The following is a 25,288-nucleotide window of genomic DNA, read 5'->3' as shown; positions in this document are numbered from 1 at the left end:
TGAGAGCGAGTGTAATGATGGTTGCCTACTTATCTGTTCTGTTTTTATACAGCTACATTAGTTGCTTATGAAAAACATGTCTATTAATTTAATTTCCATCCACAGTTGCCATGTCACCTGTTCAGAGTTTCTGTATAGCCTGGCCAACAGGACTCCTAAGTCTACCTCTGCTGTTTTTAGCTGATAGGTGCAGCTGAACTTCTCTTTCTATGCAACTCCAAAATATGTTCAGAAAAGCTTTTGAGAAAATAGTAGGAGCTATCTACAGCTGAAGATCATGTTGAAATTGCAATTTCTTCCAAGCTATGGGTAAAATTTAAAATACTCAATTTTCTTTTCCCACTTGAATGACTCCTGGTATCTAAACAACAACATGGAAATTAGCCTTACATTTCATGCAGTCCAACAGAAAAAGAACCATCAGACTACATTGCCTTTCCCCAAAGATTTTTTTAAGAAATCTACTAGTATTGCACTTTAAGTAAATGGATATTTAGAATAGTGAGTGAGGTGACCTCATAACTAGGCCTTGACTGACAGTCTGAAAGACACTGAGTGAGGGAATGTGCCCACATTTATTTTCCACAACTACTGGAAGTGCCCAAAAGCTTCATTTAGTGGGGAAAAGAAGACTAGGATCAGCCCAGGATCTGTACTCACAAAAATCTGGTCGCAAATAAGTCTTCCAAGACTTTTGTCATCACCAAAGAATTACTGCTGTGCTTACCTTTAATAGTTCTCACCCCAAATGCTTATGGCATAGTAATTTTAAGTTGAAAATATGGCATAGAACCTGAAGCAAACCTATTGATTTCACTGTGAATTTTGTTGTGGTTTATTTCCCCTCACATTTCCTTCTTCTCAGTACGCAATATAAGGGCAAAAAGTACAGTGGGCATAAGAGACACGTCATTATCCTGAGACATAGCTCTACAACTGTTGCACCAAAGAAATGCTACTTCTGATGTCCCTGAACTTCTATTGTAAATATGTCCCCAGAAGAAGAAAATACGCTTGTTAAGGGAAGGAAATTATATGTGAGAGCATGCCTCAGGAGGAGGTAGAAAATGATTGAAGTTTCAAGAGAAAGCCATAGAAGAAAAGGTCTTTTATAAACTGCAGAGAAGCCTGGAGCATACTCTGTGGGATCTGGAGGAAGAGATAAAACCAACAAATAAAAAAAAAATGTGCACTGATAGAATGATGTAAGTTACCAGGAGAAATAAAAGTGGCTGTGAAGAATGAAAATATCTATCAGACACCTGCTAGAAATAAAGATATGACACACTAGGAACAGATTTGGAAAGTGATCCTGTCACTAACTATCTAAATCAGTTCATAGGCAACATGGATAGAAAAGGTGATTTTAGCCTTTACTGCATAAAATAGAAAATAGCATGCATTTGAGTAACTCAATTCCATATGTCAGTTTTGTAAACATATTATAAAATACTACTTAGCCAAAGAATTGGAGCAAGGAATTTTGGACCACTGAGGATGACTGAGAAGATTGGAACATCAGGCCACCAGAATAATTCTGATGACTGAATATGTGAAATCCAGCTTGTACAATATCCAGCATTCAGTATATTTTGCTTCATGCATTTTGTTTCACTTTGTTTTTGTGTCATGTCATTTTTCTGGTCCTTTTTCTGCTATATGCTATCAGGTATAATTAATTGCAGGTTTTTTTATTGTAGGTTTGTTTTTTTTTTTCCTAGAGCCATCTACAAAAACTCCCTCTCTATATGTTTGTGTAGTTCTCAAACACAACCATGAAAAGAGCTGTCAGAAAAGCTGTCATGAGCTGGGTAAGGGTGAGTGCTAATTAACAGAAGGACTCAAAGCGGAATAGTATGATTCTGAGATTAAGCTTGGGATGTTTAGAAAGAAAGGAGCTAAGGAACACAGTTGCTTCTTTTAGTGTGAGAGCTCACAAAGCCACAGTGGACGAAGCTGCAATAGTAAAGATGAGGAGATTAAGCAGACGTGTGAGGATTTCAATAGTGATGCTCTTCAGGCAATGGCACTCCCAGCCTGCCGTTTTCTGGGTGGTAAGGAAGGGGAGAGGGCAATCAACTCCAGGATGAAGTCCAAGGTTCAAAACTAGGTCAGATTTTTCAGTTATTTAAATTTTTTGCAGTCTCATTCAAATATAATTCAGCACACTTTCACTTCATAGATGCTACAATGCCTGAAGCTGGGGAGGGAGTGAGGAAGTAAACAGTAATTTTTTTCTGCTCATGTGGGACAGGCAGAAGTCACTTCTGGCATTGCCTGAGTATCTGCTGAACAGAAGCGGCAGTTTAAGATTGTTTTATTAAAACTGATTGTACGAAACCCAGGACATCAAGAGTGATTTGTAAGTTTTCCATGGGAAGACAGAGCTGTTTTATCCCAATGAGGCTATTTTCCATAGGGAAAATTAATATTTTACATTTGGAGTCTAAAACACAGCTAAACCGTATGAGCCTAAAGAAGACATATGTCTCTGCAGAATGCAAACCAGGATTTAATATAAACTTTACAACAGTGGATATAGAGCTTAGTAATGTGACTCAGGTTTTAAGTGGGTTGTTATTTTAGTGGATTTCCTCTGATTTTTGCTATTTTATACTCGAGGGCTATTAATCTTTACTAGTTTCCAGTATTTTACCCCTTAAAGAGGCTCGGGTTTTTTTAAGTTACATGCTGATCTAACTTTTAACATAGTTATGAATGAAACATGAAATGTATGTATTTCAAAGTTTTTTAACTTGATATAGTTAAACCAGCACTTGGGCAAAAATGATTACTTCATGTGGGTTAACCAAAATATTTTTCATTTGTATATTTATTTCCAATAGGTGGCACTCTAACAATTCCTATAAAAGTTATGATGTCTGAAGATGAACTCTTGCAAAAGCAGAGGAATCTGTGCGAATAAGGAAAAATTGATTTGTAATTCTTTAATTTTAGACAGCACACCAAAATCTTAAGTGTTTATGAATTGTACATTCAAGGCTGTAAACTGAAGAAATAACAGTGGAGGAGGAGAAAGAAATTTGGGAATTGTTGGTTTATATAATGTGAAATATTCTATGGTAATGGTATGGTTGATTTAGTATTCTCCTGTCACCTCCTGAGACACCTACAGTACTTGCCCAAGAAGTCTGGACTGCCAGGCACAGAAGCAGGAATCCTGTCTGGGGTGCTCTGGCATTCGGTTCCACAAAGGCGTGACTCTTCTGGCCCTCAGAAATGTTGCTGCCAGTGAGAGAAAAAGGGAAAGGAGTTGAAAGAGACACCAGATTACAGGAGGACACATGAAGGATCTCTGAGGTTGGATTTACCTAATTTCACAATAATGAAAAAATATTTTGAGTATGTGTATGTGTTTGCCCCTAAAGCTCCAACTCCCTGTCATTCTTTGGCTGGTGAATAAAGCTGGCAACTCTGAACACAATGGCAGAATTCCATTAAGTTGAAAGATGCTGAGATTTTAACTTGTGTCACTTATCCTCCATTCATCTATAGCCACCACTTGTGATACAGAGAACAACAGAGCTATGGGAAAAAAATGCCAGTTGTTCTGAATACTCTCTAAACCTAGTTTATCCAAGAAAAAGATGCATGTTCTTTGCTTTACATGAAGCAAATTTGGTGGCTCAGTGCAGTCACTCTCTCTGCCAGGCAAAGGAAGGGCACACAATTCAAAAGACTGGGTCATCTCATTCCAGAAAAGCTTGATCTGCCAAGCAGCAGCTTTATGACAGACCTTGTTATGCTGCTGGTATTACATGTTCCCCATGGCTCTTTATTTTTTGCACAGTGAAACTTCAGTAAAATGAAAAAATAATGTGTTGGTGATTTCTTAGTACATGGGTGCTATTTTAGACATTTAGCCTGTCATTCTGGATAACAGTTCATGATTCCCTCTCTCCAAGGAAGCAAATTTGGAGGTAAAACATATCTTTGAGTTAACATATTGTGTCATAACAAACTTCTAGCTCCATTTCTGAAGAGATAGTTCTACATAGTCAATGGAGGTGGCAACCATAATTCCTAAAGTGTAGAAGCGTTTTTTAGCTAAACTTGCTGAATTCTGGCAAGCCAAAATGAGAAGTAATATTAATTAAGAAGTTTCGACATTTTGTAGGTTTAGTTTCATGTTTGCAGTAAAGGGCACAGGATTTTGCCTTCACTGCAGGTTTACCTGGAACACAGAGAGTAAAATTATTTTTAATTTGGATGGAATGGGTATGCATCAATAGGCAAAGACACTACATAAGCATGTATTGCCTCATTGTGATGAGCAGTTGATAAGCATTCAATAAAGAACTTTTTGGAACATTAGCTGCATTGTAGAAAGTCTACCCTTTTGACAGCTGCTCAGATTGCTCCTTTGCCATGCCCTTCAAATCATGTTTGGTCAGAACACCTCGCTGTCTCTTTGTGTGGTCTATATTTGTGTTAATCAATCTATCACACCAAGTTAAACAACAGTGCAGCTGGACTGTGTAATATATTTTATTTTTAGGTTTCTGGAAAGGTTTATGTTCTATGTGAGAGCTGCGGAGGAAAGGCATCATTATGGAGGAATCCTAATTGTAAACTGAACCACATAATTTGCTCCATCCCCAAATTAGCAGTATAAGGTAAGAGAGATTGGATTTCAAAAGCTGTGGCACTCTTCCCTCTGTTCCAGTTTACTTGTCCTTGATTCAGTTGGAGAGAAAACAAGCATGTTAAAAGGCATTGTAGAGCACATAACCTTTATGTACAAATAAGCATCTCAGCCTCACGAACATGTGAAAAGTCCAGCAATTTATCATGTTACATTCTTGCTCACTGCCTGGTTTCGTATACCAAAGCAATACCATCATAGTTGTCAAGCAGAGGAGTGAGTTTCTTCTTGTGTCTTCCTAGTGAAAGGTTCAATGTTTTATCTCCTCCTTTGCCTCATGTTTTCATCCTTCTTGCTGTCCTACAAAGTCTAATATCTAGCACCGGTGATAATTATAATAATAATTCATAATAATGAATCTGGAAAGTGGTTGACTGGACTGTGTAGATTGACCCTGACTTTTCCTCAGTGCTGCTCCAAATGGTTTGCATAGGCTGGCTCCCTGTGACAACTTCAGCTGGAGGTTTAGAACTTCAACAGATCAGCTATGGTGGATTTAGCTGCAGGAGGTTTGGATGGTATGACCCTCACCTGCCCATTCCTCCTTAACAGCTGCAGGTTACTGTATTTCCGAGCCAGGATGATAAAATGGAAGTTGTGTTTCTACCTCAGTTCTCCCAGATCATGGACTCCTGTTTCAGTGCAAAAGCTTCATTCTTGGATTAAGGTAGCTCACCAAATTGCATCTGTATACTTAGATGGGTTGGAAGCCTGAGAACCTGGGAGACAGAAAACTGGGACCAATAATTAGGTTCTGCAGTACTAAATCTGCCAAAGCATCTCTGTGGGAGCCCTGGAAAACATAAAAAATGTGGAGCATTTGCCTTACGTTGCTCCCAATAGATCAGTTTTCAAACCACAGAGCAACAGCTGCTTGGGAGAAAAGGAAAAATTAGTTTACCATTTAGGTTTCATTTCTTACATAAAGAATCAGACCCCTCCAGGAATTCCAGCTCTTCTTTCTCTCCTTTTCTTTGAACTCATCAATACCCATTTCAATTTATCTTTTATCTTGGCAATGAATAAATCTGTGAAATCATAAGTGCGGAAAAATCTACATGCATAAGCACTAAAATATTTTTACATAGCCATATGATGTATTTAATACTGATTTTTGTATATTTAATATATTGGATATACAAATTATATTTTGTTAAGTATTACTCAGCATTTTACTTTGTTCAAATGCATTCATGTTTTTATGACAGCCTATGCCTACACAAAGTTAATTTTCAACAGAAAGTATATCTTACACTTGGTTGTGTTGAAGATCTAAGCTATATGGATGTGTGTGCTGTAGAAAGATGGGCTGGGGGTTTTTGATAGATTTTTTTAGAAAAGCTCACAGAAATACAGTTTGACATGAAATTTTAGGATCTTTTTAGGACTTCCTCAAAACAGCAATACTGCATAAGTTCTTGGAGTTCTGCATTAGGATACAACAAAGATACAACAAAATCTTTCTGCAGGGAGTAGGCAAAATGTCAGTATATTGCCTAGCAGCTGGGGAAAGACGCTAATTAAAGGGTGGATTTGGCTACCTGAGCTTATTAGCCTATCCCTAGCTAACAAGGCAAAAGCCCCCTGAGTTTTGGGAACTGAACCATAGTGTGTTAAACTCTTTTCTACTGTGAGAATTGCTGAGCTGCATCTTTTAACGATGCTCCTTCACTTTGGAGACAGAGAAATGTTAAATGTTGTCAGTACTCTCCTTCTCAGTTTCTCTTTTAGCTCAGAGTAACTTTCTGCATTTACTTATTCCCTTGATGCAAATTTTATTGAAATCTCAATTCTTTGTAAATTGGATCTCAAACTACCTTTTGAATTTTATCTAGGGGAAGCATAAAGCTGAAGAGAATGACTGTTCCTCCTTGTCTCTGACTTCATGCACTCAGTAAATCTGTAGACAGTGAATTATTATTTTACTCATTTCTGTGGCACCTTTGCTCTGCAAGCCGACTAAGATATTTATGTCTTGTAGTGTGACTTGAAGGTCATTAAAGCTGGCCTCTGAGAAGCTGTCAATGAAGACAGAATTTTTAAGAGTCAGGAATCCTCGGCAGTCCTGCTAATTTGAGGAAGGAGGCACTCTCAATCGATTGACATTCATTATGAATTTTCTGGATTTCGTCTGCTGCTAGGTGTAGTCAGAACTAGTCTCAGAGTCCTGAATCCCCTGAAAACAAGGGCTTCCCAGCCAGCCTTCAAAGCTTCACCAGGACTAGAGCCAGAAAAGGTTACCCACAAGGTGACTGTTCATCCTCAGATTACATTAATCATTGAAAAAGGAAAGCAGAAGGGCAACATGCTGTGGCTGCATGTTCACACTCACCACCATAAAGCAGGAAGCAGGGGGCTATACTCTCCATTGTTTCCACCTCCCCAGGGAGCTTTCAGGGTGTCTGAAAACACTCTGCACAACTTTCAAAAGTTAAAGGCAGCAAAGGGGTAGGCAGACCTTCTTGATGTAGCCCTAGCTATTGAAGACGGCTGAATTCAGATTGTTTTTTTTGCGCATGAGCAATGAAATTCCTTGGCAGTGTATTTAATGCCTCTGGTGAGGTGTGGCATTAGGCAATCTGAATGTGAAGGTAAGCCACGCATCTCTGTCCTTTGCAGCTCCATTCCCAGTTTCACCTACATGACATTTTATTGTGCCCACCCAAGAGTTGAGTCATGTCTCCCTGACCCAGCAGAAGTCTCACCCAGGAAAACTCTGGCTAGGTTTCTGTGCCAGAAGATTGCATTAGCATCACTGAGTGTTTTTACAATGCAATAACTTGACTATTTTAACTCATAATCAGCACTGACAGTTCTTAAGATTGAATCTTAGATATCAGGATGTTTCAAGCTCTTTTAGTAAAAGCCTCTAGAGCTTGAAATATTGAAGACAGACTGAAAGTAATGTTTTAAAGCTGTTTATGGATTTAAGACGCAAAAGATGTTCGAAGCCTGTGAAGTTGTAGGTAAAGGCCCAAAAGCTTGAAACTGCAGAACGGTGAAAACTCAGCATTTTTAATAATTAATCTCTTGATCTTTTAAAAAGGTATAATGAATTTCAGCAATAATAGTCCATAAAGTACGCATGCCAGCCATTAACGGTACCAAGTGTTTTTCTCTGCTGTGTGTGTTAAAAATTAGCATGACTTTAATGAGAACTCTGCCATAGATTTTGAGATACGTTAACGTAGAGAAAGACGGCACCTGAGAAAGCAGGCTTCAATGAACTCAGTCAAAATTTTCATTTGAACAGTCTATTTGCCTAGAGAAATATATAAAAACAGGTTAAAAACTTTCTTTTCTAGATATTCTGTTTGGCTCCAGAGCATCTGTCATTCTGCTTAGGACAGTGCCTTGTGCTTTAATTTCCATCTTCCATTTCTCTCTTGCTTATACATCCCTTCTCTTGTCACAGAACACTGAGACATGGGACCACTGAAGAGGAACTTTGCCTCCCATGTGCTGACTGGGTTTGCTCTGTGACTGCCCTGCTGCCACAGCTGTTTGAATCCGGGACTAACATGAGCTGCCAGCAGCTCTCAAGCAGCTTTAGTTTTGTGCAATGACTAAATGCTCTTTCAGCAAAGAGAAAGCCAGGTTCTATATAGATTCCTGTCCTCAGAGCCCCTTCTGACATTGCTACCCATAGACCTAATGGGCTGTTGCTGCTACTCCTTCTAACTGAAAAGCAGCTCTAAGTAGCTGGGGTAGGTGATGAAAAGTGGATAAAAGAAGATCAGAAGGTAGCTTTGGCTCTCAGCCCTGCTAACAGGATGGCAGTTGTGGAGGCAGCTGCTCTGGGAGAGGAGGGTCCCTCTCACAAGGCCTTCTTTCACAGATCTGTTTGCCTCTTTGGCACCTGTAGATGATGCAACCCCCACTCAGAGACACAGATAAAGAAGTGAGAAACATGTCCTGCAGGAAAAGGCAAAACTAGACCATAGACTGAGGGAGCAGAAGCTCAGCTTGACAGTGCTACCATGGTGACTTGAATGTCCCTTCTTCGACCTTGCTCCTCTGACAGACACCTACCCCCAAAAAGAAATCCATGAAAACATCACAAACAAAACCAAAAATCCAAATATCTTTTGCTCTGGAAGCAGCCTTATTTTGTGTTTAGAGCTTCCTAGAACCTGTGTGAGTGAGGCTGCTGGGGGGATGCACTGGATCAGTGTTTTACCTTCCTTAGCATGGTTTTCCTCTCTGATGTATTCATTCTATGGCTGGCAAACAGCCAGATGAAATTGTGCAGAACACCAAGTATTAAGAAACCAGGAGACAGAGTAGTATGTCTGTGTTGCCTGCTGATTGGAGATGGGGCATTACAAACAGACATTTTCCTAAACTTGAGATTGGAATTGCTGAAGCATTTAGGATAGTGCGTCTGCAGGTACTTTTCTTTGTAACAGAAAATAGTATTATCTTTAACAGTAATCCAAGTCCTCAAGGTGAAAGGCTTTCATTGTTTCAGTTATAACTAATTAAATGGTGCTGATAGAAAAGCTGTGTTTCATTCAGGTGAAAGTCACATACACGTGTTTAGCTTGGTTTACTTTTTAATTGACGTGTTAATCTGGAGTAATTTGGAGCATGTTAAGGTGCTGAGCATTGATTGGTTTTCTTTCATTTATTTTCAATGGTGAAAAATTAATTTTCTGAGAGAAGTCTTCCAGGTACCAGTTTCTTGTTATAAAGCGTATGTGTGCAAGTCAGAAACTGCCCTGCAGCCTAGGAGGTACAGCTTGCAGATCAGGGATACATAGTAATTACATGCCAGGTCAGACCAAAGCTCACCAAGCCTGTCACATTGACTGGAATTTGTGCTAGAAAGCCAATATTTTTCGCAGTTCGAATTTCGCTCTTTGTCTTTTGACAGCACAAATGATGCTCCTCTGTTAAAAAAACCCTGCAGTCTCGCTGTGGATTTTTGTTGCCTACTGTCCGACAGAAATACTAGACTTTCTTAAGGTGCATTGAGGACTGGCAGCCAGAATTTGCAGTTGGATGGGAGCCTAGCAGTATTTGGGCTAGTCAGTATTGCACATTTCAAAACTAGCTTGCTTGGAGAGGTGCTAGCCTTGACATCAGGACTGGCTGCTTTCTCTGGCAATTCCAGGGAATGTAATGGCAGTGTCTGAGTTAAACTATAAGCACAGCAGCCAAAGTAGTTGATGGTATTCTCATTTTCTGCATCTATAAACTTTGTAGAGACTGAGTGCTGCCAAAATCCCTGCAGTACAGCCCTAAGATACAACAGTACCTACTTCAAGGTCTTCTTTGGAGGTGCCTTGGAGTAAAAAAAAAAAAAGTTCTGCAATAAAGAGGGTATTCTTTAGTGCATCCGCTCATTAAAGCAAAAAAACACCCCATGAGTTGCTAGTGTTTTGTCAGAACATGATCAAGTGTTACATATTAACTACTTTCATGGATTGCTCTTAATTATCCATAATTGGTCAAAGGTAACCTAACTGAAATTAAGCAAACCGTATGCAGAGACTATCTTGACCAAACACATGCTACAGAATTTTGATATGGCTCCAGAGGGGCTTATTATGGGTGGGAAGTACTGAAATTTTCCTGTGGTTTAGGCATAAAACTTTTCAAACATGGCTGCACTTTGTTAGTTTGTTGATAGACTCATTCTGCACAATTGTCAGCCCCCTAGTACATATTATAGAGGGGTCATTAGTTCTGGGAAAATGGAGTATTTGTCATCACTGCAGCAGAAGTGTGTACATATCATAAACGGAGCCTGAAGGGATTTAGTTCCAGGTTATTAAGTGTTCATTTAGGATGGTGGATAATAACTGCTGTTCCTGATATTTTAGATTAGACTGCCCTTACTGCTTGTAGGGCTTATTTTCAGTGACTGTTAGTCTTGTTATTACAAATACATATTTAATGTTTGAAGCACTATCAACAAGATCAGTAAACTTGTGTACTGTCCAGAAACTGCAAAATATTAATTCATTAGTTAGCACTTCGTCATTAACTAACAAGAACTCTGCTACAACAATATCCAGTAATTAATGAGGCAGAATTGTTATTGGGAACTTTTTAACATGTAAAACCAAACAATTTTGTGGGTTTGTTCACTTATTATAATACAACATATAAAAGCACCAACACAAATATTACAGAATAAATTTCTGTGAGAAAAGATGCAGTGGGACCAACATCGCCCTGAGAAAAATAAAATTAAGGTATCAGGGCAAACACAGGTACTTTTTAAAAAGGTTTGTCTGAAATAACACTGTTGGCCACTCCAGTAATGTTTTGTTTTCCCTGCCTAATTAGACTCAGAGGCTGCCTGTACTTCAATCTCAAACTCTAACAATAGTGATGCAATTGTTGACTAGAATAGCATATTAGAGGGAGAAAAATAACATTAGCTATAGCAAAATCTCTTTAAAAACATAATTTTCTGCTGCTTAGCTACAAATAGACAATACAGGCTGAGCTTTTCGTATCCATATTTTGCAGATATTGTTTCTCTGTGTTAGATACTAAATCTAATAAAATCAGGAGCTTTTCACTATGAAGTCCACTTTTCCCTATGGTTGAACAGTAAAAATAAACTGGGAAGTTACAGTTCTGACCAAATGGCATCAATGTTCAAGTTGGATATGCAGCGCAATCATGGTGGAGACCAAACACAAAGATGCTGTTCTTTAAAGATCTGGCCCAAATAGCTAAATTGTTATCTTTCATATTTGGTACTGCGTTTTTTCCCCTTTTGATATTTGTCAGATGATTATTTTATTATTGCAGCTGTTTGGAATTATAACACTCCCTGATGATGCTTATGTTTGCTATGGAAAAATAGTGGCCTTGACTGTGAACCTTTACGTTATATCAGTGAGACTGGAAACTGGCCCTGAGTACCAGGTAAAGATTAGGCCACTAGTGTCTCACATTTCATTAGTCATTAGTAGATTATTATTTTGTTTAATGGCATTTGAGTGGCATTCAAGACAAGAACACTTAGTATGGAGGCAGCACATATAAACCTATTGTTAAGTTTGGCTTCTTTGGTAATATAAACATTTTTTAGGTTGTTCGTCAGACTGTCATTTTTTGGGCCTGGAATTTTCCCTGCCTTGTGTTCACCTTAGCTTGAAATATATTTAAAATTCTGACACACAAATGAAATAGATGGGAAATAGGAGAAATAAGTAGATTTTTTAATTGTCAGTCCTGAGTGCTGAGGTTTTGTATGCAATTTTTTCTCAAATATATAACACTGTGCATAACTCCTGCCCTTCTCTGTAAGAAATACATGGTATAGTAATGCTTAATTCATGAAGGAAAGTGTCCTCAGAAAGTATAACATATTCTAGATCTACCCTTTTTTTCATCCTCATTTATCTACAGATGCCCTTTTCAATCCACAAGTATTCTTAGGTGATTTACTATTCCTTATTCACACTGTGGCAGTGAAACCCCAGTCAAGTGCTGTTTAACAGGCGAAGTAGAGAGCAGCATCCCTCAGGACACCATCAGTATGTAATTATGAGGAACATTTGGACTAGGAAATTGGTAATTATCCTCATATTTCTATCATTTAACTGTAGAACTGAACCACACATGTCTGGTTTATGGTTCCAGAAGCCACATCTATGCTCAGTTTTATTGTAGTGAGGGTAGCCTCTGTTTCAACAACATGCAGCTCCAGCAGGATGGTTGACCAAGCTGTGCAGTTATGCATGCTAGCACATCTGCATGGCTGTACAAGTGAATTGTCATTCCTGAGCTCAGTCATTGCATCTGCTAAGGTCCACCTTTAGATCTACATGAAATGTATGAATCTGCTTTGATCCCATCTCCACCGTTTCGGTTGTGTTATGCTCACCTACATTAGCAAGTGACTCAGCACATCACTGGCAACTCATCAGATCAAGTGACTGCTGCTGAGTTCCCTACCTTAGACTAAGCATGGTGCAGGGGTTTATGTCAGACTCAATCTATTTTGGTTAATCGGACCAAATATCCCACCTATGCAAGTGTCTTAAAACTGTCTGAAGAGTTAATGCTTTTCTCAGATCCTTAGAGGCACACCATTTGGTGTGCATTTAGCGCATGGCCTCTGGTCTGGCTTAGTTTCCTTTGAAAGAATTCTAATTTGCATGCCATACATTTGCTCTGTGACCCAAACCAATACGTGGTAGAGTGCAGACAATCAAGGGTTTCACTTAAAGAAACTCTCCTGCCCTGAATTTAAGCGCTAATTCAGGTGCAGCAGCTGGCAGCTGTTCAGTTGCTATTTATTTAAAGGTCTTACCTGTAACTGACTGTGTGAGTGTTTCTGGATGGTGTCAGAACGAAGTCAGACTGCAGCTCATGTCTTTTATATTTACCCTATTGACTGCCTTGATTTGAGTAAGCCCTGCTTTAGTAACTGACCACAGCTCAGAGACAGTGTAAGAAAGCAGTTCTTATGGTGTTTCAAAAATTAGTCACTGGTTCCTGGATCAGACACAGCACTTGGAAGTAAGCATGTGAATGAGTGTAGTATGTGCTCACAATATTTGCCATGCAATGCTAAATGCGTGTTCTGCAACTGACCTCAGTGTGCCAGTTTAAGTGCATTATCTCATAGATATGATCCTCACCTATTGCATCATATATCACGTTTAAAGTCCCATGACCAAAACTATTAGTCTCTGACCTCTCCTATACAATTTTAGGTGGTCTTTGCTGGCTTAGGGAAGTGCTGGACTGGCTTTTGTGCTGTTGTAAGACATGGTAGCGTCTTATTAGTGCAGGGTGGTAGTTATTATGCAAATTAACTGATATTCAATTCCAATTCTTTTTCTATTAGGCAAACTAATAAACTCTAAAAAAAAAAAAGTCTGGGTAATTAGTTTTTCTTCTGAAATAGCTACTCCAACTTTTCTAATATGGCTACTGTAATATGAATTTTCATTTGATTCTTCTTTTTTTTTTTTTATTTGGAAAGAGGGGGGTAACTAGAGACAAGGGAGATAAAAAATTATTACTGTTTAGTTGAAGGAGCTACTCTCCCAACAGCTTATACTCACTGAATATCCTGTTTTATCAGTGGGGGCTTTGTGTATGAATGAGGCAGGTGTTTTCTAATACAAGAATTCAGCTTGAACTGACTTCTGTTTTCTTGCTTTTATAATGAAATCCAGGCTTGACACTTTAAGGTGTATCTGAAATGCCTAAACTCAGCTTGAATTCACCAACTCATAAACTAAAGCAAAAGGACAAAACTTTCCCTGTCACCTTATTGTCTGCCTTTAGCTTTGCAATATTCAAGCAGCATATCTGGCTACATCTGGCTGCTAGACTATTATTTCTAACACTTGATTTTTTTTCTGAGTCTAGTTGTATGTGCAGGAACAGTGAAAAATGGTTGAACACCCACGCTTGGGAACAGAAAGCATCTGCTGTTCAATACCATGGAGGTGCCAAGATACTGTTGCCCTGAAAAATATGTGTTAGAATAGGTAAGCATGACTAACACATGCACACTTAAGCAACTTACAAAGACTGGGTTTCGACTAAGGGTGGGAGAATTTTAGTCTTTCACACCTGTGGTATACACACTCTGTGCTGCAGTGGATGTTTCAGAAACCTATTCTGAAATGGATTCCGTATTCTTGTGAAGATAAACAGTACTTGCAACATTCTTCCAGCATGCAGTCAATATGCTGCTGTCTGTTTGCAAAGCTCTTGATGGAATAGTTGCTCAGAGGCCTAAGCTGGTTGTGGGGCTTTCTCAGGAGAGAGCTGAGAATTACTGTGTGTGGATTGCACCTACTGGTGCAGTCTTTTTCCTCTGTCTTCAAATACTTCATAAACAGTCAGGTATACTGTTGTAACAGTGATCCTAATAATTTAAAATGTTGACACTAGATGTAAAAGAACAACAAATGCTCATTGGGCCAGCTTTCCTTGGATCTTTTCTTGTCACACTGGCATAGAGTAGGGGGAAGCTGCACTGATGTGGGTAGCCATACAACTTAAAGCAGGGGTTAGCAGATCTAGTAAATCTGGCTTTCTCAAGTGGGGAATCTGGTGTTTCGCTATATCAATAGGCCCTGCCTATGTGCTTTAGCTACTGGTTCAGTACAGTGAACTACTATGTTTTTTATCTAAGTGGCAGCAGGTTCAGGTTCTGTTTGATCTTCTTCACCAGAGATAATGTTTAATTTGGGTGGTAGGAAATTAACATTTTAGAGAATAGTGGGAAATAAATGAACATAGAAGAAAGAGACCAGTCTGCAAAGGCAAAAAAAGCTGCAATTTTATTATTTTTCAGCATTGCTTTTCTAATAGAGAGAAAAACACTGGAAGAAACAATTGTTTTTTTTGGGTTTCTACATTCCCTTCAGTTTTCAGTAATCAAAGAACATTTTATAAATCTGTAATTGTTTTAGTCCTCCATGGAATAACAACATTTCTGTGATATTTTCTTTTTCTATAGGAGAATGACACTTTGTAAAAGTGGGAACATTCTGTAAAACTGTGTGTTTTCATGAAGAGCTGTTTTAAAAAAAAACATTTCTGCAAGGTCAAAATGGTTTAAATTTTGTTGTGTTTTGAAATATATCAAATATATTCCTATCTACTTCTTCAATGCAAACAGGGAGGCAAGGTAAAATTCTATCTGGCTTAATGTTGGAATAGAGAATTTTGAATTCTTTAAAATGTTGTTTTAGAGAAAAATTGTTTAGATTTATGACTCTTCTCTTGTGTATCGAAGGAATTAATTGAAGAGATAATAAGTAAACGTTGTGTAGCTTTTTGGTTTTTTTCCAAAAAATATGGTATTTAGATAAATAGATATATAAGTAAATAGAACACATTATTATTACCCTGTGTTTAATTATTCCTTCCTCTATTTCACCTGATCTAGAAGAAGGTGAAACAAAGCAAGTGTTTGGATTAGTGCACACCAGTTATGGCAAGTGATGCCCTGCAAAGCTATTATGATGAACCGATTCACTGCTTCTATTTCAAGCTCTCTTTCATACTCACTTGCTCTGACATTTCTCAGACAGGTTCATAATAACCTCAGTAGTCTTTTTCTTACCTACCCCATGAAAGTAAAAATACTTTCCTCTGTTCATTTAACGATTAATTTCTGTAAATCTTCTTGCATGTTGATAAGCTTTTTTTCTTTTTTTTCCTGATTACATTTTAAAATGTATTTCTTTTTCTGTCCAGCTGATCAGAGTAATCCTTAACTCCCTTCACTGTAGCTCATCAAGACAGGCAAAGAGCTTATATCTGCATTAAGCCAGACTCTGTGAGCTCTGCAAATGGAAATGTGCAGTTTTGCATGCAGCTGCCTGAACGTATTATTCCCATTAAACAAGTGATCCTTTCTCCTAGAAATATGTTGTTGTCACTCTGCACAGATGCAGTTACATAAGAAAGTCCTGCTGCATCACAGTAATAATATATCATGGGAAATTAAAGGTGTCTGCTTCTCATCTATTATTTTCTTTTTTCTTTTTTTTTTTTTTTTTGAGATTATTGTACTGTGACCTTATTTTTGCACTGAATTTCAGTAGAACCTTATTAGGAGCCCCAGTAGGAGTCTGGAAAAGAGCCTGATTCTGACCTTTTCCTTGTTCAGTAGTGTAGCTGCTAGTTTATAGGTGCATGCAGAAGGTCAGAGTCAGGCCCAATGCTTTCTGAGTTTTCACAGTAACTTTAAGCAACAGTTTTATCTGGTAAGGGAAGAGTCTCAATAGACAGCATCATCATCTGTTCTTTCTGCGTTTTTATCTGTGCCTGGACCTGCCTTGCTCGTCCTTCCAGCCGCAGAGTCCATTCATGGCGGAGTCTGTGGAGAGAGGACAAGCACTTAGCAAGTACTGAGCCAAATCCTTCAAATATATCTAGGGCTTTTCAGCAGGGTCGAAGCTTTCCTCTCTTTCATCACTATAGCACTTGTCCTGTATTTGTTTACCAACTACACATCTCTCTAGCTTGCTAGATCAGGAATGCAGAGGAGAAAGGGATAGTCCTGATGCTATCAATGGTTGACATTGCTGGATTCCAAATGAGTCAAACAACTGTTGAATTACTGTCAGTGTGAAGAGCTCTGGTTTTTTTTTTCCTCTGGGGTATTCACAAAGCTACACAGAAGTACTATCTATCCAATAAGGTCATTCAATGTGTAAATTAAAAAATACAATTACACCCCTAGACCCCCCAAGTTTACTGTAAAATGCTGTGTAGAAGAGCAAGAAGGTCTGTCAATATGCCCATTTGGGTTTACTCTGAAGAAAAATAAGGTAACCATTTCGTACCTAAAATCTCTACAGACCCTATATGTGTTTAATGAAAGGAATTGATATCACATGCAAGAGGAGCCACATGACTTCAAAGCGCAAGTATAGTACAGACAGAAGAGAAAACCACAAGGGACCACTGCAAGATATTGTTGGATGTGTAATTTTCAAAGGAAATTGTATTATGAAACACCTGATCCAGCAATGCTATAGGATTAGATATCATATGGTAATGCCCAATGCATCATGGGTTTTTATGTTACATTTGGTGTGTTAAAAAAAATCAGCCAATGATTTCACCTGAGACTAATTCACAAGTAGCTGTTTCACGTTAATGCTTCTGTTACTTTGGCTTCTGAATTTGATTTCAGATAGTGTTTTAAACTTTTCTCATTTGGTCTACCCTGTCTTTGCTTCACTATTCCCTTATGCATACACTTAAGACTCAAACAATTTTTGCAATTAATTAGGAAAAATTTGCCATGGAAAACACTGGTGTTCCTTGTCAACTAGTGTCCTAGGTGGCACGGAATGAACACTATCCTACACTTAGAGCCACCTAATTCTCCCAGACTTACATGAAGTCGTGAATCTGCAGATTTTGTAGTGACCTTTAGATTTATTTTTTGTTTTTATTTATTTATTCAAATTATAGAACTTTGTGAACAATCTGGGCTTTGGTCAAGTGACCTTGAAGGAACATTTTTGGGTCTATTTCAGTTGTAACCTCTCTACTAAGATATATTGGCTATGTAAGCTAAGACATATTCAGAGTTCTTATGCTGTAAATTTTTTGCTTTTCAAAGAAAATCTTATGAAAGTTTTTAGCGTTTTTAACTTTGTGATGTTAAAAATAGTACCTATACCCCCAATTGCAATTGATTTGCCTGTCTTTTTTTGTGGTATTTTTTTGTGAAGCTAGAGTGACAAAGGTTTCTAGTGCAGCTGAACACTTTCCTGGGTTTTACTATATATGTTTCCTCTCCAGCAACTTGGTGGTTTGGGTTGGGAATATTGTTCACTAACTGGAGTAGGATGCATTTACATGGGAGCAACACTGTCTACATCTGACTATTGGTACACAAAGCCTACACAGAGCTTGATTTCCTTATTCTTTAAATGACAATAGTAGCTTTCTCTTTGGGAACTTGTGTCAGAGTATGTGGAAATTTTTTTAAGGAAACGGCCCTTTACCAGCACATTCCGGTGTGTTGAAGTCAAATTAATTTATCTGAATGTCCCAGTTTTGAAGAAAGTTTATTCAGGAAAACTTTGTTAATTTCAGCAGGAAAACCCATCAGAAAAACACAAGAATCACAGATACTTCTTATGCTCTTTCTCTGTCCATTGTTAGCCAGGGGATTTACTTAGTGTGTGTGAGACCCTGGTTCAAACTCCTGAGGTACAACAGACTGAGAAACTATTTGAAGCAGTCTACCATACTTGTGCTGAATATTTGAACCATAATCACAACTGTTTTGGGAAAAAAAAAATAAAATTGAGTAGCCTTATTTTTTATCTATCTGTTGTGTAGCAGAAATGCTAATTAAATGTGTTCCATGGGACAGGAAAATCTCATTATACTGTTTTTTCCTTGGTATTATATGATGAGAAAGGTTGTTAAACATTATAAAGATGCTATATGTTTGTTGATTCTACACATTAAATGGATGGTTTGCCTGTCCCTTTAATGTAATACTACTTTATACTAGTACTAGCTGTACCAGTTCCAGATAAAAATCTTGGTATTTTCTGTCTGTCACAAGCCATACTGCCAATGTATTTTATTTTTGTGTGGCTATGCTCCAAGGCCTTTGAAGAATGCTCATGAGGTTCAGGGGTGAAGGGTGTCTGAGTTTCCATGTAGAAGAGCCACGGAAATATGAGACAAGCAGCTTTGAGAGAAAAAGTGCCAAAGATCCTGAACACAATCTGTGCTATGAATAAAGCGGTACAATAAGGAGTTACCTTATTTTAATGCATGTGATGACATGCCTTGCTATATTGTGCAAAAGAAAAAGTACCACTTACTTGCTCAGGGCGCTTTTGCTTAACCTAGACTCTTCACATTCTCTTTGCTTAGTTTGCTCTTGGATGACTTTCTCCCAGAAGTTCTTCAGCCCTCCTGCATCATGACCACACATCTTGTGTCTTCTAAAGCTGGTATGCTTGCTCATTTTCTGAAAAGCAATTTGGAGGTCATAACAGTCAGGAGCTTAACCTAAGGCAGATACTGCACTGCTTCGCCCCTTGCAATTTCTTTCCCATGAAATGCTATTAAAATAAAGTGTGTCACCTGAGAAGAATAGGTTACTGGTGTTTACTATGCCTTGAAGCAAAATACAATGCATTGAAACATGCCTTGGGTGATTGCTAAATGGTGAACCGACATTTTTGTTACTGAGTTATGACTACGCATGGCACATTTCACTGAAATATTGTGGAAGCCTCAGAATGTGTGAGTTTTTATGTGGTTTTGGAAGAAGCTGGGAAAAATTCTTTCAAATATAGTGCCATTGTCACTATCATCTCATCAGACGAGATGTTGTAAAAGGTTTTCCCTTTTTCTACTTCCTGTAATTTTAAGAGATTATAGATGGTTGTTATCCAAGGGAAATATGTTGCTTTTAAATTATTCTTTCTACTGCTTCAAATGATACGTAGCACAAAATGTGTGGAAGAATTATGAATCTAAGTTGAGGTTGAAACACACAAAGTGCAAAGCCCTAGGGAGCTTGCTATGACCTTGTTTTTTAATTTCAAATAAAAACTCAGTCTTAAATACTGTTAAAAGTAGGGCTCATTAAAATATAGAGATGAATTCCAATGAATGAGAAAAAGGATAGAAATTAGGTGAATTTATCCTTGCTAAATGCATAGTGTTCAAACAGAGGGTTTTTAGATTCTCAGCTTGTCTGTAGTGCTTGGTGGTATAACCAAATATACATAGGTGACCAAATCTTAATGATACTTTGAAAATTTAAGTTCTGTTGTTTATTTCTAAATGAAATAGTCAGAAAAATTGCATCATGTACTGTATCTATTGCTGGCCAGATATTTCTTTGCTATGAAAGTATCAACGACCTGTTATGCTTCTACCCTAACACGAAGCAGGATTTCCTGCCCCAATCTTCTCCACTAAGCCCCTCCAGCAAACAGGATGACACAAGAAATTAAAAAAACCAACAGACCCATGCTTCTGAGTTTTCTATGAGTAGATCAGCGCATAATTTGAGGGTTCATATGAAAATCCTTTGCTTCCTTGTGTTCATCTATATTCTGCTGGCACTTTTGTCATTTTAGCCAAATGTCTGTCCTATAATGCTGATGAATTAATGCCTCATAGACCCTGGTATGTACTAGTGAGTCTGCTTCATAGACAATGTCATATTTTATAAACTACCCTTGATGACTACTGTGAAGACTATGATAATGCAGGCTAATCTGAGGAAACCTTTGATTTGTGCTATGCTTTAAGCAGAAGATCAGAGAAAAAGAAGAGTCAGAAAGTGACACAAAGGCAGACTTTTGCAAGGTCTTCCCATCAAATACTGTATTTTAAAATTCTGAAGTTTTAAAGGGGTACATAAGTGCATTTTCCCAGATTGAATATTTTATATTTGGCGTTACTTTCATAAACATTTTTTTAGAAAGATCAATAATAACAAATAGTTTTGCTAAATGTGGTGCTAAGTCTAACTAGGCTGAAAGATTTGTTTAACAGAAAGAAAAATCTCTATCACTTCCAGATGCAGTATTTTTCCACAGAGAAGTTCAGTTGCTTGAAGACCAGCACAGTCCAACTGGAGTAGTATATGTGCACTGATTAGTTCAAGTAATGAAACCTCCCATGCAATTGAATATCAGACATGCTTGAGTGGTTAGGATACTGGGCCTTTTCACAGAAAAGTTAGAGAAAGCTTCTGTATCACCAAAAAAAAATCAGATTTATTTTCCTTTGAGGCAAACAGCAGTTTTCTGGTGTTCCCCTTGCTGTGGACGGGAAAGCTGTAGAGGTAGCTGTACAACAGCAGTTGTTACACCACTGTGGATACAGCAGTTCTGCTATAAACTTTTGCTAAACCTGTTTTGTCTATCAATGATATGGTCTAAATGGGAATACAGGTAATCTTTTAAGACTCTTTTGTCTCATTCTGGGCCCTAAAATAACAGAATTATTTAAAGCTTTATCTTTCAGAAAGGCATGCTTGTCACGGATGCACTGAAACATGCGCTATCTGTATCTTAATTCTCTAGCCTTTGAGCAGTGTTAGAATAAATGCCTTGGTAATAGGTTGTTACAGTGAGTGATGGAATATTATTTCATCATTCCCAGACCAGCAGGTCACCTGGGTCTTTTCACCATTTGAAGGTTCTTCTTTCAGTAGCAGCTGTCCACTTGAAACTATTCAGATAATTATCATGTTGCCTCAGAAGCCAGATGCAAGCTGCTGACAAATTGTCTGAGTAGGTTTGCCCTCTAATCTCTATTATGTTTTGCCTCACGTAAGAGTCTGCCATAACATATTAACCTTTCATTAGAGATTAAGTTTTTATGATTATTAAACTTCCAGATGATGTTCTTCAAGTGATACAAAAAAGGCCCTCCAGTCTTTATCTGTATTCTAGATTGGTTAGATTTTTTGGGTGTGCATGTGGGTTTTGATGGCCTTAAATCTTGGCTGCTCTGTTCAGAGGAAGAAGCTGTGGTCAGACCAATAGATGGAGGTACTTCTGCAAATGCTAGTCTGGTATATCTGTGAGACTTTTTGCCAGTCAAGAACATTTGACTTCATTACAGTTCTTAAGAATGTCAGTGAGAGTGAATATTTCACATGGTATTGCTAAGACAGGTTCCTGAAGTAAGATTTTTGAAGATGGTGCTGCCTGTCATTGTTAACCAACATCTCTTATGCTATGATATGTGATAGTATCCTTTCTTTCAGCCTGGCATTGCAACATCCGTCTATAAAGATTAGAGTTCATGTGTACTGTGTAATGCCTTCTTTTTTTTCTAATCAAAATATTCTACTTAGGAGCTTGGTTTGGACTTCTGAGTAATTCTCTGGGTTTGTTTTCTTTGTATCAAACAGTCGTTATTGCTCTAGAAAGCAACTTTCATTGATGAGTGATTTTCTTTTTTCTTTTATATGTTCCAATAACATAAATTGGAGTTATACTGACAATTTGACTTAATTCTGGCAAACTTGTTCTTGATTTCTTCACTTAGAAACCTCAGGGTTCAGAAACTAGGAGGTCAGTTGGATTTTCTTAAGCACACTTTCTCAGAGTAATTCCACCAGTTTTGCCTGGGTGGAAGGTGAGCAAGGAAAAGAGGTTCTTTATCATCTTTATTTTAATTTCAGATAGCCGGATATCATTCTAGAGAAATTAAAGTTGGGGAGGCGTCTTTCTGGCTGCTAATGTTATGCTGGTTTAACATGTTTTTCTACTAATATGGAAGTAAAATAAGCAAAACCGTAAGTTCATTGGCTTCAAAATTATTACTCAGAAGACTTGGTTCAGTGTAGGTATTGTTTACGGACTGAAAATTTATGTTATGAAATTTCTGCAGTACTTTCTTATGTAGGACTTCTAAGATGTGTGTAACATTGGTGCAAAGTAAAGTCCCTTGCTAAGGGACCCAAACTAAGATGGTTGAGGAGTGACTATATTCGTATGGGTTGTGCAGTTCTACCTGCCCATTTGAAGTATACTTAGCTGCTTTTTTTGGGATCCAAGCTAATAAAGCAGCATTTAAATAAAGGTGAAACTTGATCTTGGCTAAAGTTGTTTATGTATTGGTAGCTCTGAAACTGAGCTGTCAGAAATATGTGTATGTGTGTACAAAAGAGTTCTTTACAGCATTCATAATTGATCATAATTAATTTATATATTAACAAATTATTATTGCATAGAGAATGTCCAGAAGAAGTAATAGTAAACAAAATTAACAACACTGTAAAAGAAAAATCTACTGCATTTATAATTAAACCATAAATCACAGGGCCATGAAGCAATCTGTAAGTCAATCATTCATGAACCACAAACAGCATCTACATACAATGCATTGGCTTAAACTCTTTGAGTTGCTGTCCCAGAGTATGTTTAAAGGAGGTTCAAAGTGTGAATAGTAATTTTCTTCAACAGATCTCTCCAGTGCAAGGGAGAAAAAATTTTGCTTCTAGCTGGAAATTATTATATGCACAAAGTTTATTCACTGCCACAAAATGAATATAGAAACAGCCAGTGGTACAACCTTCTGTATTTTAATCTGATCTGCAGACTGAATATGTTTCGTAAAGGTGTTAAATCACGATGTTTCCAAATGTTTTGGTCTTAGCCCTTTACTGGTCTACATGTTTTGGATTACGGTAATCTCAGACAACCTCCAAAAAGGAGTTTGAACAAATATTTAATGCAAGTAATTTCTCTTCTGCACACTTTATATTTCCACTTTGGGCTCTTGCCAGAGGGATTTTTGGTGTTAGAAATGGCTCCTGATATTTTGAACAAAAGTGCTATTTTTAGTAATCTTTATCTAAAATAAACAAACAAAAGAAGAAATCTTGTCTGAAACTTGAAGAGTCATTTTTTACCCTTTTTTAGTCTGTTAATTTAACATGTCTTCAGCTAGACATTGTAAAAATTCAGTATTTTATATACAGACAGTACTTATGCATACAGTGAGATTGTCTGAAAGTCTTTTGCTCTTTTAGAGTGAAGTATTTTAATGCATTCAGTAATTTTGTTGACTGACCATATTTTGAGAAAAATGTTGCTGTAGGGTTTAATCTAAATTACACTTAATTAAAAAAAAATCAAATTTTTTGATTTTTGGTTTTGGTGGGGTTTTCTTTGGTTTTTTTTTTTTATGTGAAAGTATTTTAACCTTATTTTAACTTAAGCAAGATAAAAAATATTCAATCATTTTTAAGTTTTATTTCCAAAATATTTGCTGAAAGAACAAACTCTTTAATTATTCTTTTAGCTTCTGGTTTTGTATATCTTAAAAGTGTTCCATTTCTAAAAGCTGGAGATAAAGCTGACTTTAACACTTTCAATATATTTGAGGATTCGGACAATTTCAATGTTGAAGATGAACATGTTTACAAAATATTGTCCACAGTCACTTCAGAGTTTTTGAAGATCAATGTGAACAATGGAAAGATATCTTTAACTTCAACTGGATTCAGTCCCACAGGTCGTATCATGACCATGAGCTATTTATCTTTGTCAGGCCACTAATCGGGCTCCTATTCCTTTTGCCCTTCGCTGGGCTTTGTTTACCTAAACACAGAACATTTTCCAGCATTGCAGAATTATTACAGTACAGAATATGACTTCAAAGCCTGTTTATGGTTCTTAAAAAATAATGAAAAAAAGCTTTATGTTCTAAAAGATTTTAAATTATGCTATAGAACACATCATTAGAATGAATATCTCCTTATGTGTTTCTTCTATGGTGATTTTCCTTTCAGTTGAAGTATGTGTAATACAGAAGTTCTAATAATACTAAAACTAGACATAGGAAGAAATAACAAGTTAATAACTGAAGTTAAGATTAGAGCAAATTAAAACAGATGCAGGATACATCTGGTATTTTATAAATCAGACAGGATCAGATTATCTTACAATAAAGTATACCGTAATATACAGTATTCAAGGTCATGGAAGGAAGAAGAAAGTGTTATTCAAATTCACATGATTTAAGAAGAAGAAAAATATATGCATATGCATGTATGTCTAGATACATTCAACAATCCAAATAGGCTGAGAAAATCTATTTTGGCCAAAATAAAAGAATATAAGTGCTTACTTTGAGTGTATAGTAGCTTCCTCTTCCGTCAAAGTACGGATTTCTTGAGTGATTACTGAATAGTGTCAGTTTTACCTCTGGGTTCCCCTTTTCAAGAGAACTCCAACTGACAGGAATGACTGATGAAATCTGTTCACCCGTCACTCATTTTTATTTGTAAGTAATGACATCTGCTATAATGAATTAGTTTAATGGCAGGGGGAAAAAAACCCAAACCCACAGTCTCATTTTGTGAAGTCTGTAACACACCAAATGGAATGACCAGACAGTTACAGGGCACAAACTTTGAATGCCACATTTGATCTGTGCTATAATTTTTGGCAGGTGCCACTGATGTCATAACTTGGCTCTGGAGAAACAGTTATTCTTTGACAAGTGCAGATCACTGGAACATAACATATGACTTGCAATAATTCAGTACCGTTCCCTCCAAGAAAATTGATAGATTTTAAAAGAACATGTTAAATAACACAGCTTGTCTCAGGATAGTGCTTCTGAGTGACTGACATATTTCTTTTTCACTCCTTTTTA

General features: G+C 37.4%; 1 protein-coding gene across 1 annotated transcript; it reads right to left on the bottom strand.

The window, feature by feature from the left end:
* Positions 1-15,436: 15,436 nt before the first annotated feature.
* LOC133225297 (protein FAM240B-like) lies at positions 15,437-25,022 on the bottom strand. Its single transcript, XM_061377511.1, has 3 exons — positions 24,758-25,022; positions 18,970-19,118; positions 15,437-16,487 (listed from the first exon to the last, which is right to left on the bottom strand). Exons 2-3 carry the CDS (start codon positions 19,113-19,115, stop codon positions 16,355-16,357), a joined length of 279 nt encoding a protein of 92 aa, XP_061233495.1. The 5' UTR covers positions 19,116-19,118; positions 24,758-25,022; the 3' UTR covers positions 15,437-16,354.
* Positions 25,023-25,288: the final 266 nt, after the last annotated feature.

Source organism: Neopsephotus bourkii, unplaced genomic scaffold, assembly GCF_033783945.1.
Source record: "Neopsephotus bourkii isolate Nb327-2 ecotype Australia unplaced genomic scaffold, CSIRO-AGI_Nbou_v1 NB_1759, whole genome shotgun sequence".
Classification (NCBI taxonomy): Eukaryota; Metazoa; Chordata; class Aves; order Psittaciformes; family Psittacidae; genus Neopsephotus; species Neopsephotus bourkii.
Note: the sequence above shows the minus strand (reverse complement) of the source record. Positions and strands in the feature narration are given on the sequence as shown.